This window comes from Anser cygnoides, chromosome 6, assembly GCF_040182565.1.
Source record: "Anser cygnoides isolate HZ-2024a breed goose chromosome 6, Taihu_goose_T2T_genome, whole genome shotgun sequence".
NCBI classification, from domain to species: domain Eukaryota; kingdom Metazoa; phylum Chordata; class Aves; order Anseriformes; family Anatidae; genus Anser; species Anser cygnoides.
The window spans coordinates 36,881,326-36,899,468 of NC_089878.1; the positions used below are offsets into that span (position 1 = coordinate 36,881,326).

Here is an 18,143-nt window from a genome sequence, read left to right on the forward strand (position 1 = left end):
ATCCTCTTCGTGTGAATGGTAGCTCAGTTACAATTTAGGAAGTCCAACACCCTGTAACTGCAGTTGTTCTGACAATTAAGAAATTAAAGATTAAATTCATACCTCCAGTATCAGAAAGCTTGCCTCTGTAAATTTTGTCTTCTACCACGTCTGTCCAGTACAGTAAACTCTGACTGAAATGAAAATCAAGTGCTATTGTATTTCTTAAACCAGGAACCAAGAGGCTGTAGTCACGTTTGTGAAGATCAATTTTTCTGATCTCATGTCGAATAGAAAAAATTATGAAAGCCTCAAATGGATCTGGAAGCAGAAGATTATACATTTCAAAAGAATGATAAAGAAGAGATTATTACATATTGCTATAAATGACAATTGGAATAAGAACAGCAGAGTATTTTTTCAAGAGAAACATGATTAAAACAATTAACTTTCTCATAGTCTTTTGAATATATTTTATATTTTTTAGTCCTTTAAAATTTCCCACTTCTTCATTCTAACATTATCTTTGATCACAATAAAATCAGAAATATCAAAATCAACTATTGAACCATGGTTTATAGCTCCACCAAAAATAGTTCCATAATAAGATCTTTAAAAAGACTCAAGTTATCAAAATTAAAATCTGTTTTCTCAAAAGCTTCAGAAATATTAATCCATTAAATTATACATTTTTCCACAGCCAGTTAGCTGAAAACAATTGGCTTATATATATAACAATAATATATATAACCTACTTTTATTTATCCATTTATTTATTTTAATTAAACCCCACTGCAAACTACCAAGCAAGGAAATTAATTTTTTATGTACTTACTGGTATACCCCACCACCAAACCCACCTACCACTAAAGTTCTCCTTCCTTTGCTATTCAAAAAATTCATGTAAATATATACAAAAGCTCTCTGTGTAGGTCAACCATACTATAAAATTGATTTTGTATATAATTCTTACACAGTTCAGATTAGGGAAAGTTTTTCAGACAAGTAGCTTTGTTAATGGATCTCTGTAAACTTTCAAATAAACTCAATATATCCACACTAATAAACAAAGGTTTTCACACTGAACCACCAGAAAGTGGATGTGTTTTTTTTTTTTGTTTGTTTTGTGTGTGTGTTTCAGTTATTTCTCCTAGAATGCAATACAAGTGTACATTTTTTATTTTTTTTTTAAGTTAAAGGAGTAGATACCTCTCTAGAGTTATGTTTCTGCTGATGTACTTTTTCAGAATCTGCCTTGGCCTTTCCAAATGATCCTTGTGTTTGTTAGAGCAATGACTACCTTTCTGAAAGGCCTATTTTTCAAAGCTCTGCTGTGGTTGAATAATTTAATGAAGAACGGGATCACTGACATTAGTAGCAGTTTCACAAGTATCAGTTATCTAAACCTGAGAAACAGTTTAAGGGCACTTCACAATTTCTGGTAAATTGGCAGCCGTTATGCAAGAAACCACAGGCTAATAACAACTTGTGTTTTAGGCAACTCCAATGCATAAGAAGACACATGATATAAAACGGCAGTAGTTTCTTCTATGTTTCTCAGTAATAAGCACCAAAACTGCAAAAAAGAGAAGAAAATTAAAAAATATGTGCTTCCTTGGTGGCTTTTTTTTCCATTCAACTAGAGGAAGTCTACCTCAAACTAAATAATGTAAGGTACAAATCATCAGATACAATGATGAAAAGGATTAGAATTTAATGTGATTTTAACAAATTTAACATACAGTACATAGAATGTAAATCAACAAGAAGAAATGGGTAAGAAAATACATGTAGGCAAAGTAACACCATTTGGGTGTTTGAGGCTTTTTGGTTTAAATGAGCAGATCAAATTTTTATTTTTTTTTTATTTTTTTTCCCTCTTCCTTTCCCTTCCTGCAACAATACAAAGATATACATTCAGGTCTTTGGTTACTGTGACTGATATACAATCAAGTCACTGTTGTGATACTACATAAAAAAAAAGAATGAGTTATACTGTGACAAACATGAGACAAGGATTGCAAATTAAAAATTTCTCCAGAAAGAAGTCAGAAAGTAGACAGAAACCAGTTTGTCCTGGTTTCAGTTAGGACAGAGTTATTTTTCCTCCTAGCAGCTGGTAGGGTGCTATGTTTTGGATTAGGATGAGAAGAGCGCTGATAACATGCTGATGTTTTAATTGTTGCAGAGCAGTGTTTACACCAGGCCAAGGACTTTTCAGCTTCTCGCTCTGTCCTGCCAGCGAGCAGGCTGGGGGTGCAGCAGGAGCTGGGAGGGGACAGACCCAGGACAGCTGACCCAGACTGGCCAAAGGGGTATTCCATACCATCTGGGGTCATGCTAAACAATATATAGGGGTGGCTAGCCGGGGTGGGGGGCTGGCTGCTCAGGGATAGGCTGGGCATCGGTCAGCGGGTGGTGAGCAATTGCATTGTGCATCGCTTGTTTTGTACACATTATTATTATTAATACTATTATTATTATTATTATTATTATTATTATTTTCCTCTCTTAATAAACTGTCTTTATCTCAACTCACAGGCTTCACTTTCCCGTTTCTCTCCCCCATCCCAGAGAGGGAGGGGGGAGGGTGAGCGAACGGCTGTGTGGTGTTTAGCTGCCAGCCGGGTTAAACCACAACACAGTTTTACTCAGGTTCCTCTATGACAAGGATATTTAAATACAGTCAAATTGCTAGCACTAATGATTATAACTTGAAAGCAAAAGCTTTCATAAAATGAAAGCCCGAGCACAAACAAGATGAGACCTGAAAACTGAAGAATCGTTTAGCAAGTTACAAGAATACCTTTTCTTTTGACTAGAAGCCTGGCTAGCGAGTTGTGAACTCAAGTCCAGCCATCATTCTGCTTTACATGATGTAGCAATCAATCACAGTAGTCTAGTAGTCTGTATGATTGGAGTGGTCCAGAATTTTACTAACCCCCCCCTATTGCTGTGTGTCTATTAAGTACCACGCTTCAAGGATAATAAGCTGCATAAAATTAAGTATGTAATTGATGGGATACCAGACCAGTAGGGAAGAATCTAGGAAATTATCAAGCTGAACCTAGATCAGCAATGGCTTGGCACTGTAAATACGGTCATCACAAGGCTTGCATATGAAATAAATATGATATAAATCTTACCTCCTTAGCTTTAGAGAAGACAATCTACAATACTGTACCCTGTTCTGAGCATGACTCTTAAAGAAGAATGTGAATCAACTACAGGAATTTAAGAGGAAATTAGCAACCTTTTTAATAGGTTTAGAAAGCATGACCTGCAGAAAAAGAAAGAACGAACTGGGAATGCTTAGTCTAAAAAAGAACAGAGCAAGATGATGAGTGGAAGTACATAAAATTCTTCAAAGACTTAAGAGGTTGATAATATGGAAATGGGAAAAATCTTGTTTTCTATATAAATAACAAGTAGGCCAAGGATTAAAGGCTTAAAATGGAGCAAGATGACTCAGAAAAGCCAAAAAAAAATCTTAAGGGAGAGTGGAGCACTGAAATGTATCTCCTCTGTGAAACTGGGAGTTCACCATTGAAGGTGTCTTGAAGGTCTTTGAAAGCAGATAAACAACAGCAGCATTCTTATTGTGTTTGATGTTCTTTCCAACCTTGTAATTTTATAACTATGAATGAGCTACATTGCAGTGAATTATAAAATTGAGAGCAAATACTCTGTATTTTACCAATTAATTATGTGTATTTTCATATACTCTTGCTTTGGCTGAATTCAATGAAATGCGTCTTGATTCTCTTCTTTCCTGATCTCATTTTTCTTTTTCCTTTTAAGAATGGTCATTGATAACAATGTAGTAGACAAAAACCATACATTTCTGTAACTACTGAATTCATGAATGCTTTTTTATCATATACAGTAAGTATATGAAATTCATGATATAAAGATTTTAAGTACAATCTGCATCAACAAGTGAAAGAAAAAATTCTGATAGAAGAGAATTGCAGGAATAACGCACTTAAAAACACTGTATAGAAAGACTAATGCTTCACCTTTTCCAGTGGTTTTAACTTGAAAGTTTTGGGAAAAATATGAACTGAAACATTTATTTCCCAAATAAATGCCTATTGTTTCCTTGAAGCTTACTGTAACAACAGTAGGACAAACAAGCAACTTACACTATGCTTTTCTGAAGTTTACCTCAAAAGAAAATGATAATTTTGTAAAGAATTTAGAAAAAAATATATAAAGTTTGGCATTGCATTTTTTTTCCAATTTTAATATTGATAGCTATCTGGTAATTTTAACAAAATGGAATTCAAAAACAGCTTAAACAGATCAAGAATACAGACATTCATCCTCTTTTCCAAGTATGTATCTAGTAATACAATAAAAATACACGTAACAGAGTTTCTACAGCTTAGGAAAGGCTAAAAGTCACTTTTTAATGAAATCTATAGTACATGTTTCTGAGTTCATCAAACTTTTATTATACGAAGTTCTGAAAGGTGGAACATAAAAATGAAATTTAAATATCTTTCAAGAACAGTTTTTTCCTTCCTATTATCATCTAAAAGAGTTCAAGTGCAATATATCAGCACAACTTATTTTGAAGGATGTTCCAACAGAAACTAGGAAGAAGTGTATGGAAATATATAATTTATATTGACTTTCTATTTGAATAATGAAGCCCTATAGCATACTTTTAGTTCAATCGATACAATTTTAAAAGTGAATGAAACATTTATTCTTTGGGAAGTCAGTAATGTAACGGTACATGTCAGAACAGTAAAAGCAAACTAGTTGAAAACATGAAATATGGAAAGCGAAGAAACTGGAGAAAAACACTACAGCACATAAAGCCCTCAAGAACTGAAGATAACATAAGCAGAAATAAGGGAAAACAGGGGAAAGGAAGAGAATGGCATTGCAAGAGACATTGATAGAGAACCTAAAAAACCCACTCAAATTAATATTTCTATTTACTTATTTTTGTATAACCCATTATATTACCTCGGTTATTCATTAGATTCCTCTGGCAAACAGACTTTTTGATTCTGATATGCCATGTGCAAAAAAAAAAAAAAAAATGTGGTGTTGGTGGGGAATCATAATGATTGCTGTAGTTTTCAGTCTATTAGTATTCCCATTATATTTTTGATGGACACTCAGCTAAATATTTTGTAAAGTGTCTTGAAAAAATGAAGTGCTGCATACTAATGTTACATGTTACTGCTGTGTACTACAGAACTGTTTGTCTATATACAGGAAAGTGCTATTTTAGATACCAAAAAAAATGTAGCTAAGGGCAAGGTAATAATTTTCTTCTGAACATTTTTTCTCCTGGATGAATGATTATTAGTTACTGCTCTAATATAATACACTTATACTCTGAGTTTAAGGCAAACAAATATGGCTATTCTAAGTCTTACTTTATATCAACTGGTAATATTGAAGACTTTGGACATTACTGGGGACTGTTGACCTTCACAAGATCACTTGCAACTCTAGTTGTAGTAGACAACTATAAGCCTTTGTTTTATGTTTATGTAAGAACTATTGTACAGAGATGTAAATTGTATGGACATTTTGAGGCTTACAAATGCACAGATGAGACCAAAATTGGGCTCACTTGACTGGTTTACTAAAGTGCTCTTCACACAGTCAGCAACTAAAGTATCAGAGATTCTATCCTTTGGAGTATTTACCATACCCTTAAATGAAAGAAACTCAAAGGGGTCAAGACTTTATTATTAATTGTAAAAGTATATGACGTTTTAAATACAGAATAATTTTGTTGCTGTTTTGACGGCATTCAGATATAAACTTTATACCTTTAAAGAAAGGTATCATCTTTCTTTATACCAGCTGACATCCCCAGTCTCAGATCATATATTTAATATTAAATTCATTGATAAGATGTGAAAAGTCAATTTGTAACTTTAGATTCGTACTAACATGGCTAAATACTAAGCAGAAATATCACATGGCCCTAAGAAAAGCTGAGAAGCCTCACCCTGTCTCAATTTTCTTACTTTTCAGCACAAGTGAGTCTATTTTTTTCTTCTTCTAATTTTTATTTTTCCCTTAGCTTTCAAATACTGCTAATTTGGTATAATTTAAAGTTAATTTCAAGCATTCCTCTACAACAGTTACTAACATCATTTTATAACACTTTTAATCCTTTTTTTTTTTTGTGTGTGTGTGTGTGTGTAATCCAGTAAGAATGTGTGGTTTTTTGAATGCTCAGAAATGCCAGTACTAAAATAAATTAGACTCATCAAGAATCAAAAAGGAGTAAAACAGTGTCATAAATATCCCCAAAGTAGGGAAAGATTCTGGAGAACAGAGAGATGCATGGAGAGATATGCTAAGGGATGCCCAAGGACCCTGACCAGTAATGTTCGAGACCAGCAACTCAACGATGAATAAACACAATTTTAAATCTCATTCTCCTAAATCAGCAGTGATCCCCCTTCTGGAAAAGCAGGTCGAGACCTAGCAAATGTAATGCTGGAAGGAGAGTGAGTGATTGCAATGATCAAGTACGGCAAAAATTCTAATCTCACAGTTCTTAAACAAAGCACAGTATGCAAATCCACTATGGGCTGTCATTTACTGTGTCTTGCCAGTGACAGAAAACCGCTGCAAAATAATAGAAACAGCCTAACTTGAAAGTGGGGAGCGGAGTCATGGCAGGAGGACTGCCTCTTTTTGCAAAAGCAAGCTAGTAAGAGAACTCAAAGTATGTCTTCTGCAATCTTAGACAAAAGTTCCTTGATTCTCTAAATATTCAACTCATTTTTCTTTGTATGGCCTACAAGTGACAAACAAACTGGAACATGTTGAACTATAGCTGCATTCTTTTGTTCACATACATGTTATTTAAAACAGAAAAAAGTAATAACAACTAAAGATGTTCGCTTTTTGAAACTGTTGAGTTCAAAACCAGATAACCTTCTAATACTTTTGTAACACTTCAAGATTGCAAGAGGAGTCTGGATGTAACAAGGCAAGGCACTCTGTTAAAATTGTTTTTATTTACATATTAGAAGACTGATCTTTTACTTCATTTAACCAATCAATATCAAGATGTCACAGACTGATAATTTTCTTGAAAATAAATAGAAAATACCCTATATTCCTTATATACATATATCTATATGTACACATACATAAACATAAATACATATATAACTCCCCTGCATCAAAAATATACTTAAAAATGCTTAAAACTCTGAATGACTCAAAAATTATATGGCATTAGCATTCTATGGGATGTTTTATAAAGTAAGAACTAATACTGCATTACTCCTTCATCCTGCATCACGAACAGCGTCACCTTTGATGAGTTTTTCAGATTCCTATCAGCCCTAAATTTTCATAATCCAAACCTATACTTAATATTAAAAAATGGGTAAAAAATGAACAAACAACAACCTACCACTAAATGGACATAACAGCTATTAATGTCTGGAACAGTGAACTGAATTCAACTTACCGGTACTAATGCAATTTTCTCCATCCTTACTGAGCTTCCAGCCTTCATAACATGAGCACTTGACAGTATTTTTATGCTGTTCACATACTTGACTACACTTAAGGTGCTTGGTACAATAATCCATGATTTCACAAGTTTTGTTGTCTATACTAAGACTGAATCCTGCAGGGCAGGAACACACAATTCTTCCTCCAGGAACCACAGAACATTGATGGCTACATCCACCATTATTAAGTGAACATTCATCTGAAATAACATGGAAAAATTAAAGCATTAAGGACTGCAAGGGACATCAGTTATATTGTATACTTCTTAAAGACACCGGGTCAACTAAAACATATGAAAAGCCTCTAAGAAAAGCAAACTGAATTTTAAATCTGCTAAACAGCTATGTGTATTTATTTTTAAAATGGTCTAATTTTTAAGTATTCAGCATTGTAGCTTTCCTGCAACCTTTCAATATTTTAGCATGACAGATGTACAATACATATATATATATATATATACACACACACACTCATCTTCACAGACTTTCATGCATATTATTTCTTTCACTGAAGAAATACAGTGTACATACAGAGTTAGCCCACGGCTGATGTATAGAAAAATAAACACACATACTTTCCCAAATACTTCCCTTGCCTCCAAATACTTGAATTTCTGGGTTTGGGAAGGCTTCATCTCTTAGTCATTAGGTATCTATATCATAAACAACTCATTGTCAAAGAAACATGTACAAGTAAGAATTAAAAATAAATAAATAAAAACAAATAAGGATTTATTTATCCTTCTTTTCCATTAACAACTACTAGAGAATACTGTCTCTGCATCGTCTGTGTCAACACTCTCACATTATATTCTGCGCATAACTGATGATCTGCAAAGATCTCCTAAATGGATTGATGGTGATTTGTGAAACCTTTAAAGAATCTGATTTTAAAGCATGGTAATTGTGTACAGTGGTCTGTGAGAAATTCTGTGATCTCTGGAGCAAAAAAGCCATAGAATTACTCCTTACCTCATAATACTACTAATAATCACAGAATCAATGGCAGTGCCAAACTGGTCCATTGTTGCACTGGAAACAAGGCTTCATTTTTATTTTTTAATCTATTTGTGTCTTTAGTTATTTTGTTTGATTCTACCAAGTTTCTGAAAGCCCTGTTCACTTGTGATAAGATTTATAAAAATGTTTTCTAAACAAGAATTATTCCCTTCCCAATTTTAATAAAGGAATAAAAAGGACTTTCTTCTAATAGCCCTTTGTTCAGATTTCAATTTTTATTTTTTTTATTTTTATCTTTTTAAAGACAAAAAAAGGATCAAGCTCTTTAAAATATCTAACATGCAAAGGTGCAGCCTGACAAGCCATACATCCTGAATATATCCTTCATTTTATGCTTGGGTTTGTTTTAAAACTAAATAATTAAGACAGGTAAAATGCCTGTTGTTGAGTAGCACACCATCTAGAAGTTGTAACAATTGTTAAAAGACAAGCTGGGCCCTATGTTGTGTCCAACAGGATATAGATGCCATAATTGTCTACTACTAGTAGAAAGATGATTGTCCAAATACAGCAACAGCACAGAAATAATATAAATGACCATACGCTATATCTTCTTTCACCTGGAGTTTAAATGATGCACTAACAACAGAACAGGTGACAGTATGGGAAATTTGGGGCTACCACGTAATTTTAACATACTCCAGAGGCACAATGAATTTAACAATCCCTCTAACAGCACAGTCTGCAAACCAACAGAGCAAGACAGTGGAAATCTCTGCTCTCTCCAGCAGCTTTTGCCCAGCCAGTGAATTCACTCAGCTACGCTAAACAATTAAGGTGACTCAGCACAGCCCATTGAAGGGTCTCCTAGTGAAGACTGATCCTAGAGAGTGAAAACGCTTGAGAGCACCTCCAAATTCTGTTACCATCAAAGAGAAATGTTAATGCCTTCTAGCTATCCCAATACATTTCTTCATGATCTTCTATGCAGCTACTGACAGGTTTCCATCAACTCAAGCTTTTGTAATCTGAGAGAATTGCACATTAGGTTCAGTGCTTTCATTTATGCCAGAGCCCCTTAAATTGTTTACCTCCAGAAAATGAAAGAGTTACCTAAGCAGCTATGTTTGCCCTTATTTGAAAAAAAACTGATAGATCAAGGAAAAGAACAGCATGATTTAAATTAAAATAAACATAAATCCTCACACAGGCTACTGTGATAAAATTTCCATAAGATTAACATGAGAAGTTTTGTTTGAAAGAAAATATTATGACAGACGGTATCAAGGAATCAGGAAAATGTGTCTAAAGCAAATACCACAAAGATCGCCTTCATCAGATCCATCAGGACAATCTCTTCTCCCATTGCAGAGCTTCTCAGGCTGTAGGCAGATGGAGGTATCATTAGCACAAGGGTATTTTGGTGGTCCACACATATAGCCCTCGCAATTATCCTCATCAGACTGATCCTCACAATCAATATCGCCATCACATAGCCACGCTTTGCTAATGCATCTCCCTTGGAGAAAAAAAGACACAAAATAAACACAGGAAATCAGACTGGAAGCAAGCTTTGGAAAAAAAATGTCAGTAACATTACACAGGATCAATCCTGATTTTTTCTATGCTGAATAAAAATGCTTACAGGCAGGACATATCCTCATAATCTCAGTTAAATATTCCAAATAGTACTGGTTTTTATTATTTTTTTATTTTTTATTTTTTTACTTCAGCTTTTCTTCCTCTCTCCTCCTTTATCTTCTATTCCAACAGCCTTCCATAGAAGCAGTGTTTCAAGATATGACATTCTATTTATGTGGGTTTGAGGAACAAAATCTTTCTAGGAAGTATAAACAATACATTTCCAGAACATGACAGAGAAATGATTATCTTTTACACAGAATAACTATAAAGGATGAAACATCTGACAAGATTTTAGTACTACCAAAGCAGTGTTCAGATCATTTCTTTCAGTCTTTAAAAGGAAAAAAATAAAATAAAAAATAAGAAACCAACACCTTTGTGCTGACCACTAACATTTAGAGATGCAAGACAGCCTTTTGACTGAGAACATGGTAATGATCTTTAAAAAAAACATACAGGTATTAAATTAGAATCACTGAAGCCAGGGTTTGCAACAGTTAAAGAATAACAGACAATGAATGTATGTGTGTGCACATGTGTGCATAGTCATGTCCCAAACTGTATTTTTGATCTCTCCAGCATAAACTTGTTACTTGCTAGCTACAACCACAAAAGGCTGGTTGTAAATTTTGGTAACACCTGGACTGAACAAAATTGTTATGGACTTATCTCTCCAATTAATACGGAGACATCAAATAGAACTAATTAAGAAGCTGATCTTGCACTGTGCTTCTGCCTATAAACTACTTAGAGAGGCTGTCTGGAATGGGACAGAAGATCCTGGAAGCATGGGGATCCACTGAGAACAATGCCTGTGGATGCCCAGGTAATGGCTGGTGATAATCAAGACTTAAACACAAGACTGGTAACTGCAAACTGCTGAACAGCATGAACTAACGTGACTTTCTGTTCAGCCTTCCCAGTTTGGCAACCATCTTCCCAACAGAAAATTGAGACTGAATATGATACCAAGCGAGTGAGTGAAATAATCAGCTAGAATAAACTCCCATCCCATTGGTTATTAAATGCACCCCAGTGCCTGATCCACTACAGGCTATCAGTTACTCTGTGTTGCACACGGCATGGCCCCTTATAAAACCACCTTGAAAGAGATTCTGTAGAGCTGTCTGCAAAATGTAGCACCCATCCCTAACTGTCATTCTACTATCTGCCATAAAAGAGTAGCTGATTTCAATTTATTTTGAAAGAATTGTTTGCTGGTTAGCTTAAGATGAGAATAATGGTTTTCATTTGTTATTTTCACCTTCTTTTAATTGCACGGGTACCATCTTCTTCACAGAATGATACAATACACTGGTACAAGAACAAAGAAAAAAATATGTTTCTGCAGCATCTCACAAGGCTGCTTTCACTTTCGGTGAACAACACCAAGAATTGAAATTTCAGGATCACAGTACAGAGAATGCGGTTTCAAACAACAGAACATAATTTTACCAATGCAAAATCCCTGAAAAATTAAACGGGGAGAGAAGTCAATTAGAATGAAAAGCTTTCCCCTTTTGCAATAATGGTCAAAGCCCTAAATAGGCTACCAAGGGGTCAAAGTCCCAAAGTCCCGAATATCCAAAAAAGATAGGAATGAACAGACACAAGGAAACAAAGCTGTTCGCATAACATGTATGCTGTCTGTTCTCACATGCAATCAAAATTGCTTCAAAAAATGCCTAGATTCATTATTATCTTGAAATGAACATTGATTTTATATATTATTCTAACACAGCAGTAGAATGAAAGCTAATGGAAGACATGAATACCAAGCAAATGCCAGGTCCCAAAGTAAATTGGTGTTGCTTCTAGTAGAGCTCCTAATCTGTTTTTCTTTTTCTTCCTCTTCTTCTTCTTCTTTTTTTTTTTTTAATCTTTTAATACATACAAATGTTTACAGAGCAAATCAGTTTTCCTACCTTTCCCTTACCTTAATGAAGATATATTTTAAACTAAATGATTTAGCTACCACTATGATAGCTATGACATGTTCTTAAGTAGAATATACTTACAAGGAATTAATCTTTGACAAAATTCTAAAGAGACAGACCTAATGAAATATTATGACTCTCTTGAAATCATTATTTCAAATTCACTCAATTATTTTTGCTTTACTGCCCCTTACTGAATCTTACATTTTTCGTTTCTAGAAACCATTTCTGTAAAATTCTATGATAAGTTAACTGCCTCAATGGATATATCTTTTCTTTGCCATAGCTCTTTAGCGTAATACAGAAAAAGTAAATGTAAAGTAGTACATTAGAAGTTCTGAAGCAAGAACTATGGGTAAAAGACTCATCCAAATGCTTCTCCAGCTTTTTTTTTTTTTTTTTTTTTCCATTTTCTACTACTATTAGCAAGTACAACAGAGAATTAACTTTTTACACACTGTTCAGTCTTTGTCAGTCTACTGAACCCAGGGAGTTTTTGGACTGATGATCTATTAAACTGTAGGAAAGCTGCTTTGATGGACAGTTAATTGCATTCATTTTCCTCTTAGTGTTGCTCCTAACTGCTGAAAGCTGTAATGCCTTCCTAACCTATGGAATGGACCCAAACTCATTCACACAAAAATGCATATGTTCTAATCTGACATGTTCAACAAAATGCAGCAACTATGCCAGTCAGTCAATGATCTTACTTGCTTTGTAGTACACACTTGAGACTTAAACTACTTTCTCACACTAATTTCTGCTATTTAAAAGCTTTTTGTTCAAAGCAGATGCTTATAAATATCTCCTGGATGAGACAAAAGAGAAATTTTCTCCTCTACTCATCCCATATCACAATCTTCCATTTTGACTCTTATAATTCCACATTCAGACAGTATTATTTGCTGTTGTCCTCCTCTTCCAATATCACTGTAATCACCAGCTGGTTACTTCCTCTCTGTGTACATTCCTTATTTTCCCACTCAAATAAATACTACTTCTTCCTTCATTTTTTTTTCCTCTGGTATATTATTAACACATGGGGAAAAAAAAAAAAAAGTACAAAATGATAGCCCACAAGATAGCATTAAAAATGGTGACCTACAGAATTAACTGCTTCTTCAACAAAATACAAAAAGCCGTAAGTATGAAAAATGTACAATAGAGTTCAGATCTATTGCTTACTAAACTGAAGTATTCATGACTTTTTTACATTTGTCTTCCCAGAAGTACTTGAATACTACTATCATTAGAGCAATTTTTAAGTGAGATTGCACAGATTTTAGTTTTGGTCCAGTACTGCAATCTGCAAGTAGGAAACAGAATAAAAAGTATAGATTTTTGCAGTACATAAATCTGAGTTGAGGTACATACCTGTAAAAAAGTTGTAGGACAGAATCTGAATTTAGAATACTGAATTTAATTTTAGCTTTATCTAATTTAGCCTAAACTAACTTAGAAGTAGTCTAATTTAATTTAAAAGCAGAAAGTGGACTAGAAGCAGCCCAATGGTAGCTAATCTAAGGTAGTCAATATACCTCCTTCACTACTGCTGCTCAGAACTCTAACATTGTTTATTGCATCTCCACAAACGACTGTGTGATGTTCCAGCAAAAATGAGAAATGTCAATCTGAAATCCATTAATGCAAATTAACAGATTAATTTACCTTTCTTTTGAAGCAGACCTATTATATTTTGATTTAGTAAATTGGACACTACCACCTAGCAATATATAAAGGGAAAATTAGCCCATTTCTCTTAATATGAACAATTCTCACAAGTGTGAGGAGCTAGACACTATTATTTGTTTAAAATAATCCACAGAGAAAATGACGTTCTGAAACCTGAGAATCATGAGAGGATTATGACATAAACTATTTCTCATAACACCATTAATATTCATTTGTCCCACCATCCAGAATTAAATTGAAAAGTAACTAAATAAAAATTTGATTTCGCAGTTTCTTGTTACAATGCATTACCAACATGTCTCCTCTGGAACAGCAATTTTGCTCTTTCCAGGACTGGTGGAAGGAAAACAATGAAAAAAAAGTTATTGATGGAACTGTCAGAACTGATTCCTGAAGTGATGATTCCACACAACTAACAAGTATGATCGAGTTTTCCTATAAATGAAAGCCGTATATCCTTAAATTCAGCAAATGTTTGATGAAAATAAAATTTTTGCTGCCAGAGAATTCACATTTCATCCTCCATACCACAAACTGACTGAGACATTGCACTCATTGCACATGATTATAAACATGGTTAAACGTACAATGAGGAAAAATAGTTTGAAAACTTTTCCCCATTTAAGCTTCAGAAAAAAAAGATATTACACTTCATAAGGAAGTGCCTTTCTTCTTTCAGGGTTCCCATCAGGCTATTTTAGGGAAAAGACTATTCTGTTAAAAGGGAAGAATCTCTTTTCACTTACTGAACGTATTTCATTTTTAAACTACATAGCTATGGAAAGTGCAAGAATACTAAAGAAAGTGTTTTATTTTGTCTAGACAAAATTCTGTATTTCATATTTTTAATTTTCATATTTATTCAGATGTTATGATTTCTGTAACTTTAAAAGCCAAGTAGCAGCAAGCAACCAAGCATTTCTAAGACATGCTGAAGTAGTTCACATATTAAAAATTCACTCTGTTCATACTGTAAATTTCAGTAAAGTACTTTACTGTATCCATACAAATTCGCAAATACTCCTAGTCAGAGTTCTGGTTTGCAACATTTCTCATGCTCAGCTATAACACAGACACTAGGACATGTTCTTTCCATTACTAATGGCAGCTATAATTACTACTTATTATATATACTGCAATTTATACTTTGTTTTTAAAAGTTGTTTCACTGCCAATATTTCATTAAGCTTTGAAAGAAATTGAAAAAATGGTAAGTACAATTACAACCTATATACATTGCATATTCCTTTTAAGTATGATTTTGCAAAATATCCTAATGTAAACATTATCTAGTCATATTATTTTCAGATTTTTTAAAGTAAGTAGCAAGATTAGATTTTAAGCATTCTCAGAGAATACATTTTTCTTTCAATGTTGTCATTAAAATTTCCAATGCTGTAGTTCTAATTCTTTGAAGTCTTCTAACTAATTACTTTACATAATTTCAATGAAATCACTTGTAGTGCCAAAGACGGAAAATGGAAGAAAACACTTGGAATTTAAATCATTATTAAACGCTACATTTATGTATTTGTTTTAATGTACTATCAAGAGAACAGTCTCAGCTTTACATAATCTCAAAAGCCATCCATTTTATATCATAAATCAGAAAAGAGATTAGGGAAGGATATTCTCTTCTCCTGGTACGAGTAACATCATCTCAGTAGTATTAAACACTAAAAGCACTGTTTACATAGTACCTTTATGACCAAGTCACATACAGAAACACAAGCACAGTATTAGTAAGTGAGAGCAAAACATATTTGTGAATATATACCTGTACTCTTGCAGGAGAACTTTGTTTTTTCATCACACAGACGTATAGTTCCATTGCAGCCTTTTTCATCACTACCATCTTCGCAGTCCTTTTCTCCATCACAGCGCCACAACTCAGGAACACAGTTCCCATCAGGACTGCATTGAAATTCCTTCCCATTGCATCTTCCAGGAGAGGAAGTTTCTTAGAAAAATGAGAATTACATTGAAAAACATATTCATGTGAGTTTTTTCTATGCAAAGTTTACAATGAATTGGAATCCCCTTTACTAATCAAAGCCAAGGCCAGAGTACCCAAGTATAACTCCACACCGTTTTTTTTTCCCCTTTTTTTTTCCTAAATAACCATAATTCTTGCATTCTATCATAAATAAATCAATAAAAAGTTCTTGTACAAGTGTATACCGTGTAGCAGAGCAGGATACAGAAGAACTGTTGATGACTGTATAAAACACCTATTTCAGACAGTGACTGAAGTCCCAATGTAACATGGTATTGTATAAAAAGAGATGGGAGTGAATAGGGAGGCAAATCAATAGTACCAGACCAATTATTTTGATACACGTAAATAATAATATATTTTCAAATATATAAAAATTAAGAACTTTACTCATGTACATTCTGCTAATCCATCTATTTGTATGAGGTCTGCAGATAGAATGTAGACTCATAAAAAGGACCAATAAAATCAAGTACAATTATTTTGTTGTGGGAAAATCACTATGAGAAAACTATGAGAGAAGAATATATTAGCTTCTTTTTATCTGTTTATTTTTTATCCTTTACCACAAGCATGCTCCCTTTCCGTCCCCACCCAAATATATACAAAGTATGACATTTGATTGTGTCTGTAGTTTGTTAAAACATTTCTATGTTTCAGCAATACTATCAAAAATGAATATTTGAATAACACAGAAATGAGAGAGTTACTACATAAAACAAAAACCAACCAACCAAAACAAACAAACACACAAACAAAGAAAACAGAAAATGTAAACAGTAGCTTAAGGAATGTTCTTTATTGGCTCTTTATCTAGGTAGCATGCACCTCCGTTAAAAGGACAAACATCATGTTTATCATAATCCAATAAAGTAAAACTATGAAACTTCTCTTGGCATAAGTTTCTTTTTTTTTTTTTAATGCATTCTTCTGTGATATCCTTCTGTATTATCATATTACATCTCAAATTTTCAAAGCTTGTTGTAAAACTAATCAAATTGCTTCCTGTGTTGTGTTCCAAGGAGATTCCAGAAAGTAACTTCCCCTTAAATCATAAAATGTGTAAGACAAGGTAATGACGTAAACGGTCCCTTCCCATTTACCACTCTTACCTATTCCCACTTCCTCTTCTCTACCTTAATATTCTGTTAAATATTTCTGTTTACAAATAAAATGCAGATTTCCACAGGGAATAACAGGTACAAAGAGAGAGAAATAAATGGGCAAATTCCTCAGTTCACTTAAGTGTATGGGGGTGGGGAGTAAGATTGACATCTTCAAACAGTTAAATGGAAGTTTGTCAACTATGTGAGCAAGGAAAGAAAAGATAAAGACCATGAGTTATCCCAGAAAAGTACAGAGATGTCTACTACAAATCATACCAAAAGTAGACTTTTAAATGTGGTAAGATGATGTTTAAATTCACTATGACTGTCAGCAATACAGCAAAACTTAACGCCACAATTTGTAGTGTGTTTATTGCAAGTTAGGGACTTCTTCACTGCTTCATTGCTATTGAAAATACAAGAGAAACACAGTATGTAGCCTATCTAGGGTCCTTTGTATTTATAATAATACATTGTCTGTATTTACCAGTAATAAAATGTGGGAAGAAGAAAATAGCTACCTTCCTTGGTGCAGTTTGTTTTTGTTTCATCACTAAAATCTCCACAGTCATTGTCACCATCACATGCCCAATGGCTTGGGATACATCTGCCGTTATAGCACCTGAACTGATCAGCAGAACATGAATGGATACAGCCCAGTTCATCACTTCCATCGCCACAGTCATCATCTGCAAATATTAATTTTTATTTTTTTAATTTTAAAAAGATACAAAACCTGAATAAAAGATGTCAGGAGAAATAAACTATTTCTGAAAGGTGAGAAAAAATAATGTGGTAAATAAAACAGTCTTGTTTGTTAACTCCCCACAAAAGTACAGTAAACTTATTTCTAATACACAGTGTTACAGAATATCTTGAGTTGGAAGAGACCAATAAAGATCACCAAGTCCAACTCCTGATTCCACATAGGACTACCCAAAAATCAGACCCTATTCTGAGAGTGTTGTACAAATGCTTCTTGAACTCCAGCAGGCTCAGTGCCATGACCACTTTCCAGGGGAGCCTGTACAGGGCCCAACAACCCCCTCAGTGCAGAACCTTTTCCTAACACCCACCCTGAACCTCCCCGTCCCAGATCCATGCCATTCCCTCGGGTCCTGTCGCTGTCCCCAGAGAGCAGAGCTCAGCTCCTGCCCCTCTGCTCCCCTCGTGAGGGAGCTGCAGGCCGCCATGAGGCCTCCCCTCGGCCTGCTCTGCTCTGGGCTGACCAAACCAAGGGACATCAGCTGCTCCTCACACAGACATACGGAGCTTCACCTCTAAACCCTTCACTGTTTTCATAGCCCTCATTTGG

General features: G+C 34.3%; 1 protein-coding gene across 11 annotated transcripts in view; it reads right to left on the minus strand.

The window, feature by feature from the left end:
• Nucleotides 1–18,143, minus strand: part of LRP1B (LDL receptor related protein 1B) — a 681,046-nt gene that overhangs the window by 210,408 nt on the left and 452,495 nt on the right. For all 11 annotated transcript variants that reach the window (XR_010832147.1, XR_007162924.2, XM_048062804.2 and 8 more), the window contains 5 exons: nt 17,350–17,517; nt 15,504–15,686; nt 9,772–9,972; nt 7,448–7,693; nt 103–300 (listed from right to left, as the gene is read on the minus strand). Coding sequence is in view for 9 of the 11 variants with exons in the window: in XM_048062804.2 (XP_047918761.2) it covers nt 103–300; nt 7,448–7,693; nt 9,772–9,972; nt 15,504–15,686; nt 17,350–17,517 (996 nt within the window). In the remaining 2 variants the exon portion in view is untranslated. The remainder of the gene's footprint in view (nt 1–102; nt 301–7,447; nt 7,694–9,771; nt 9,973–15,503; nt 15,687–17,349; nt 17,518–18,143) is intronic.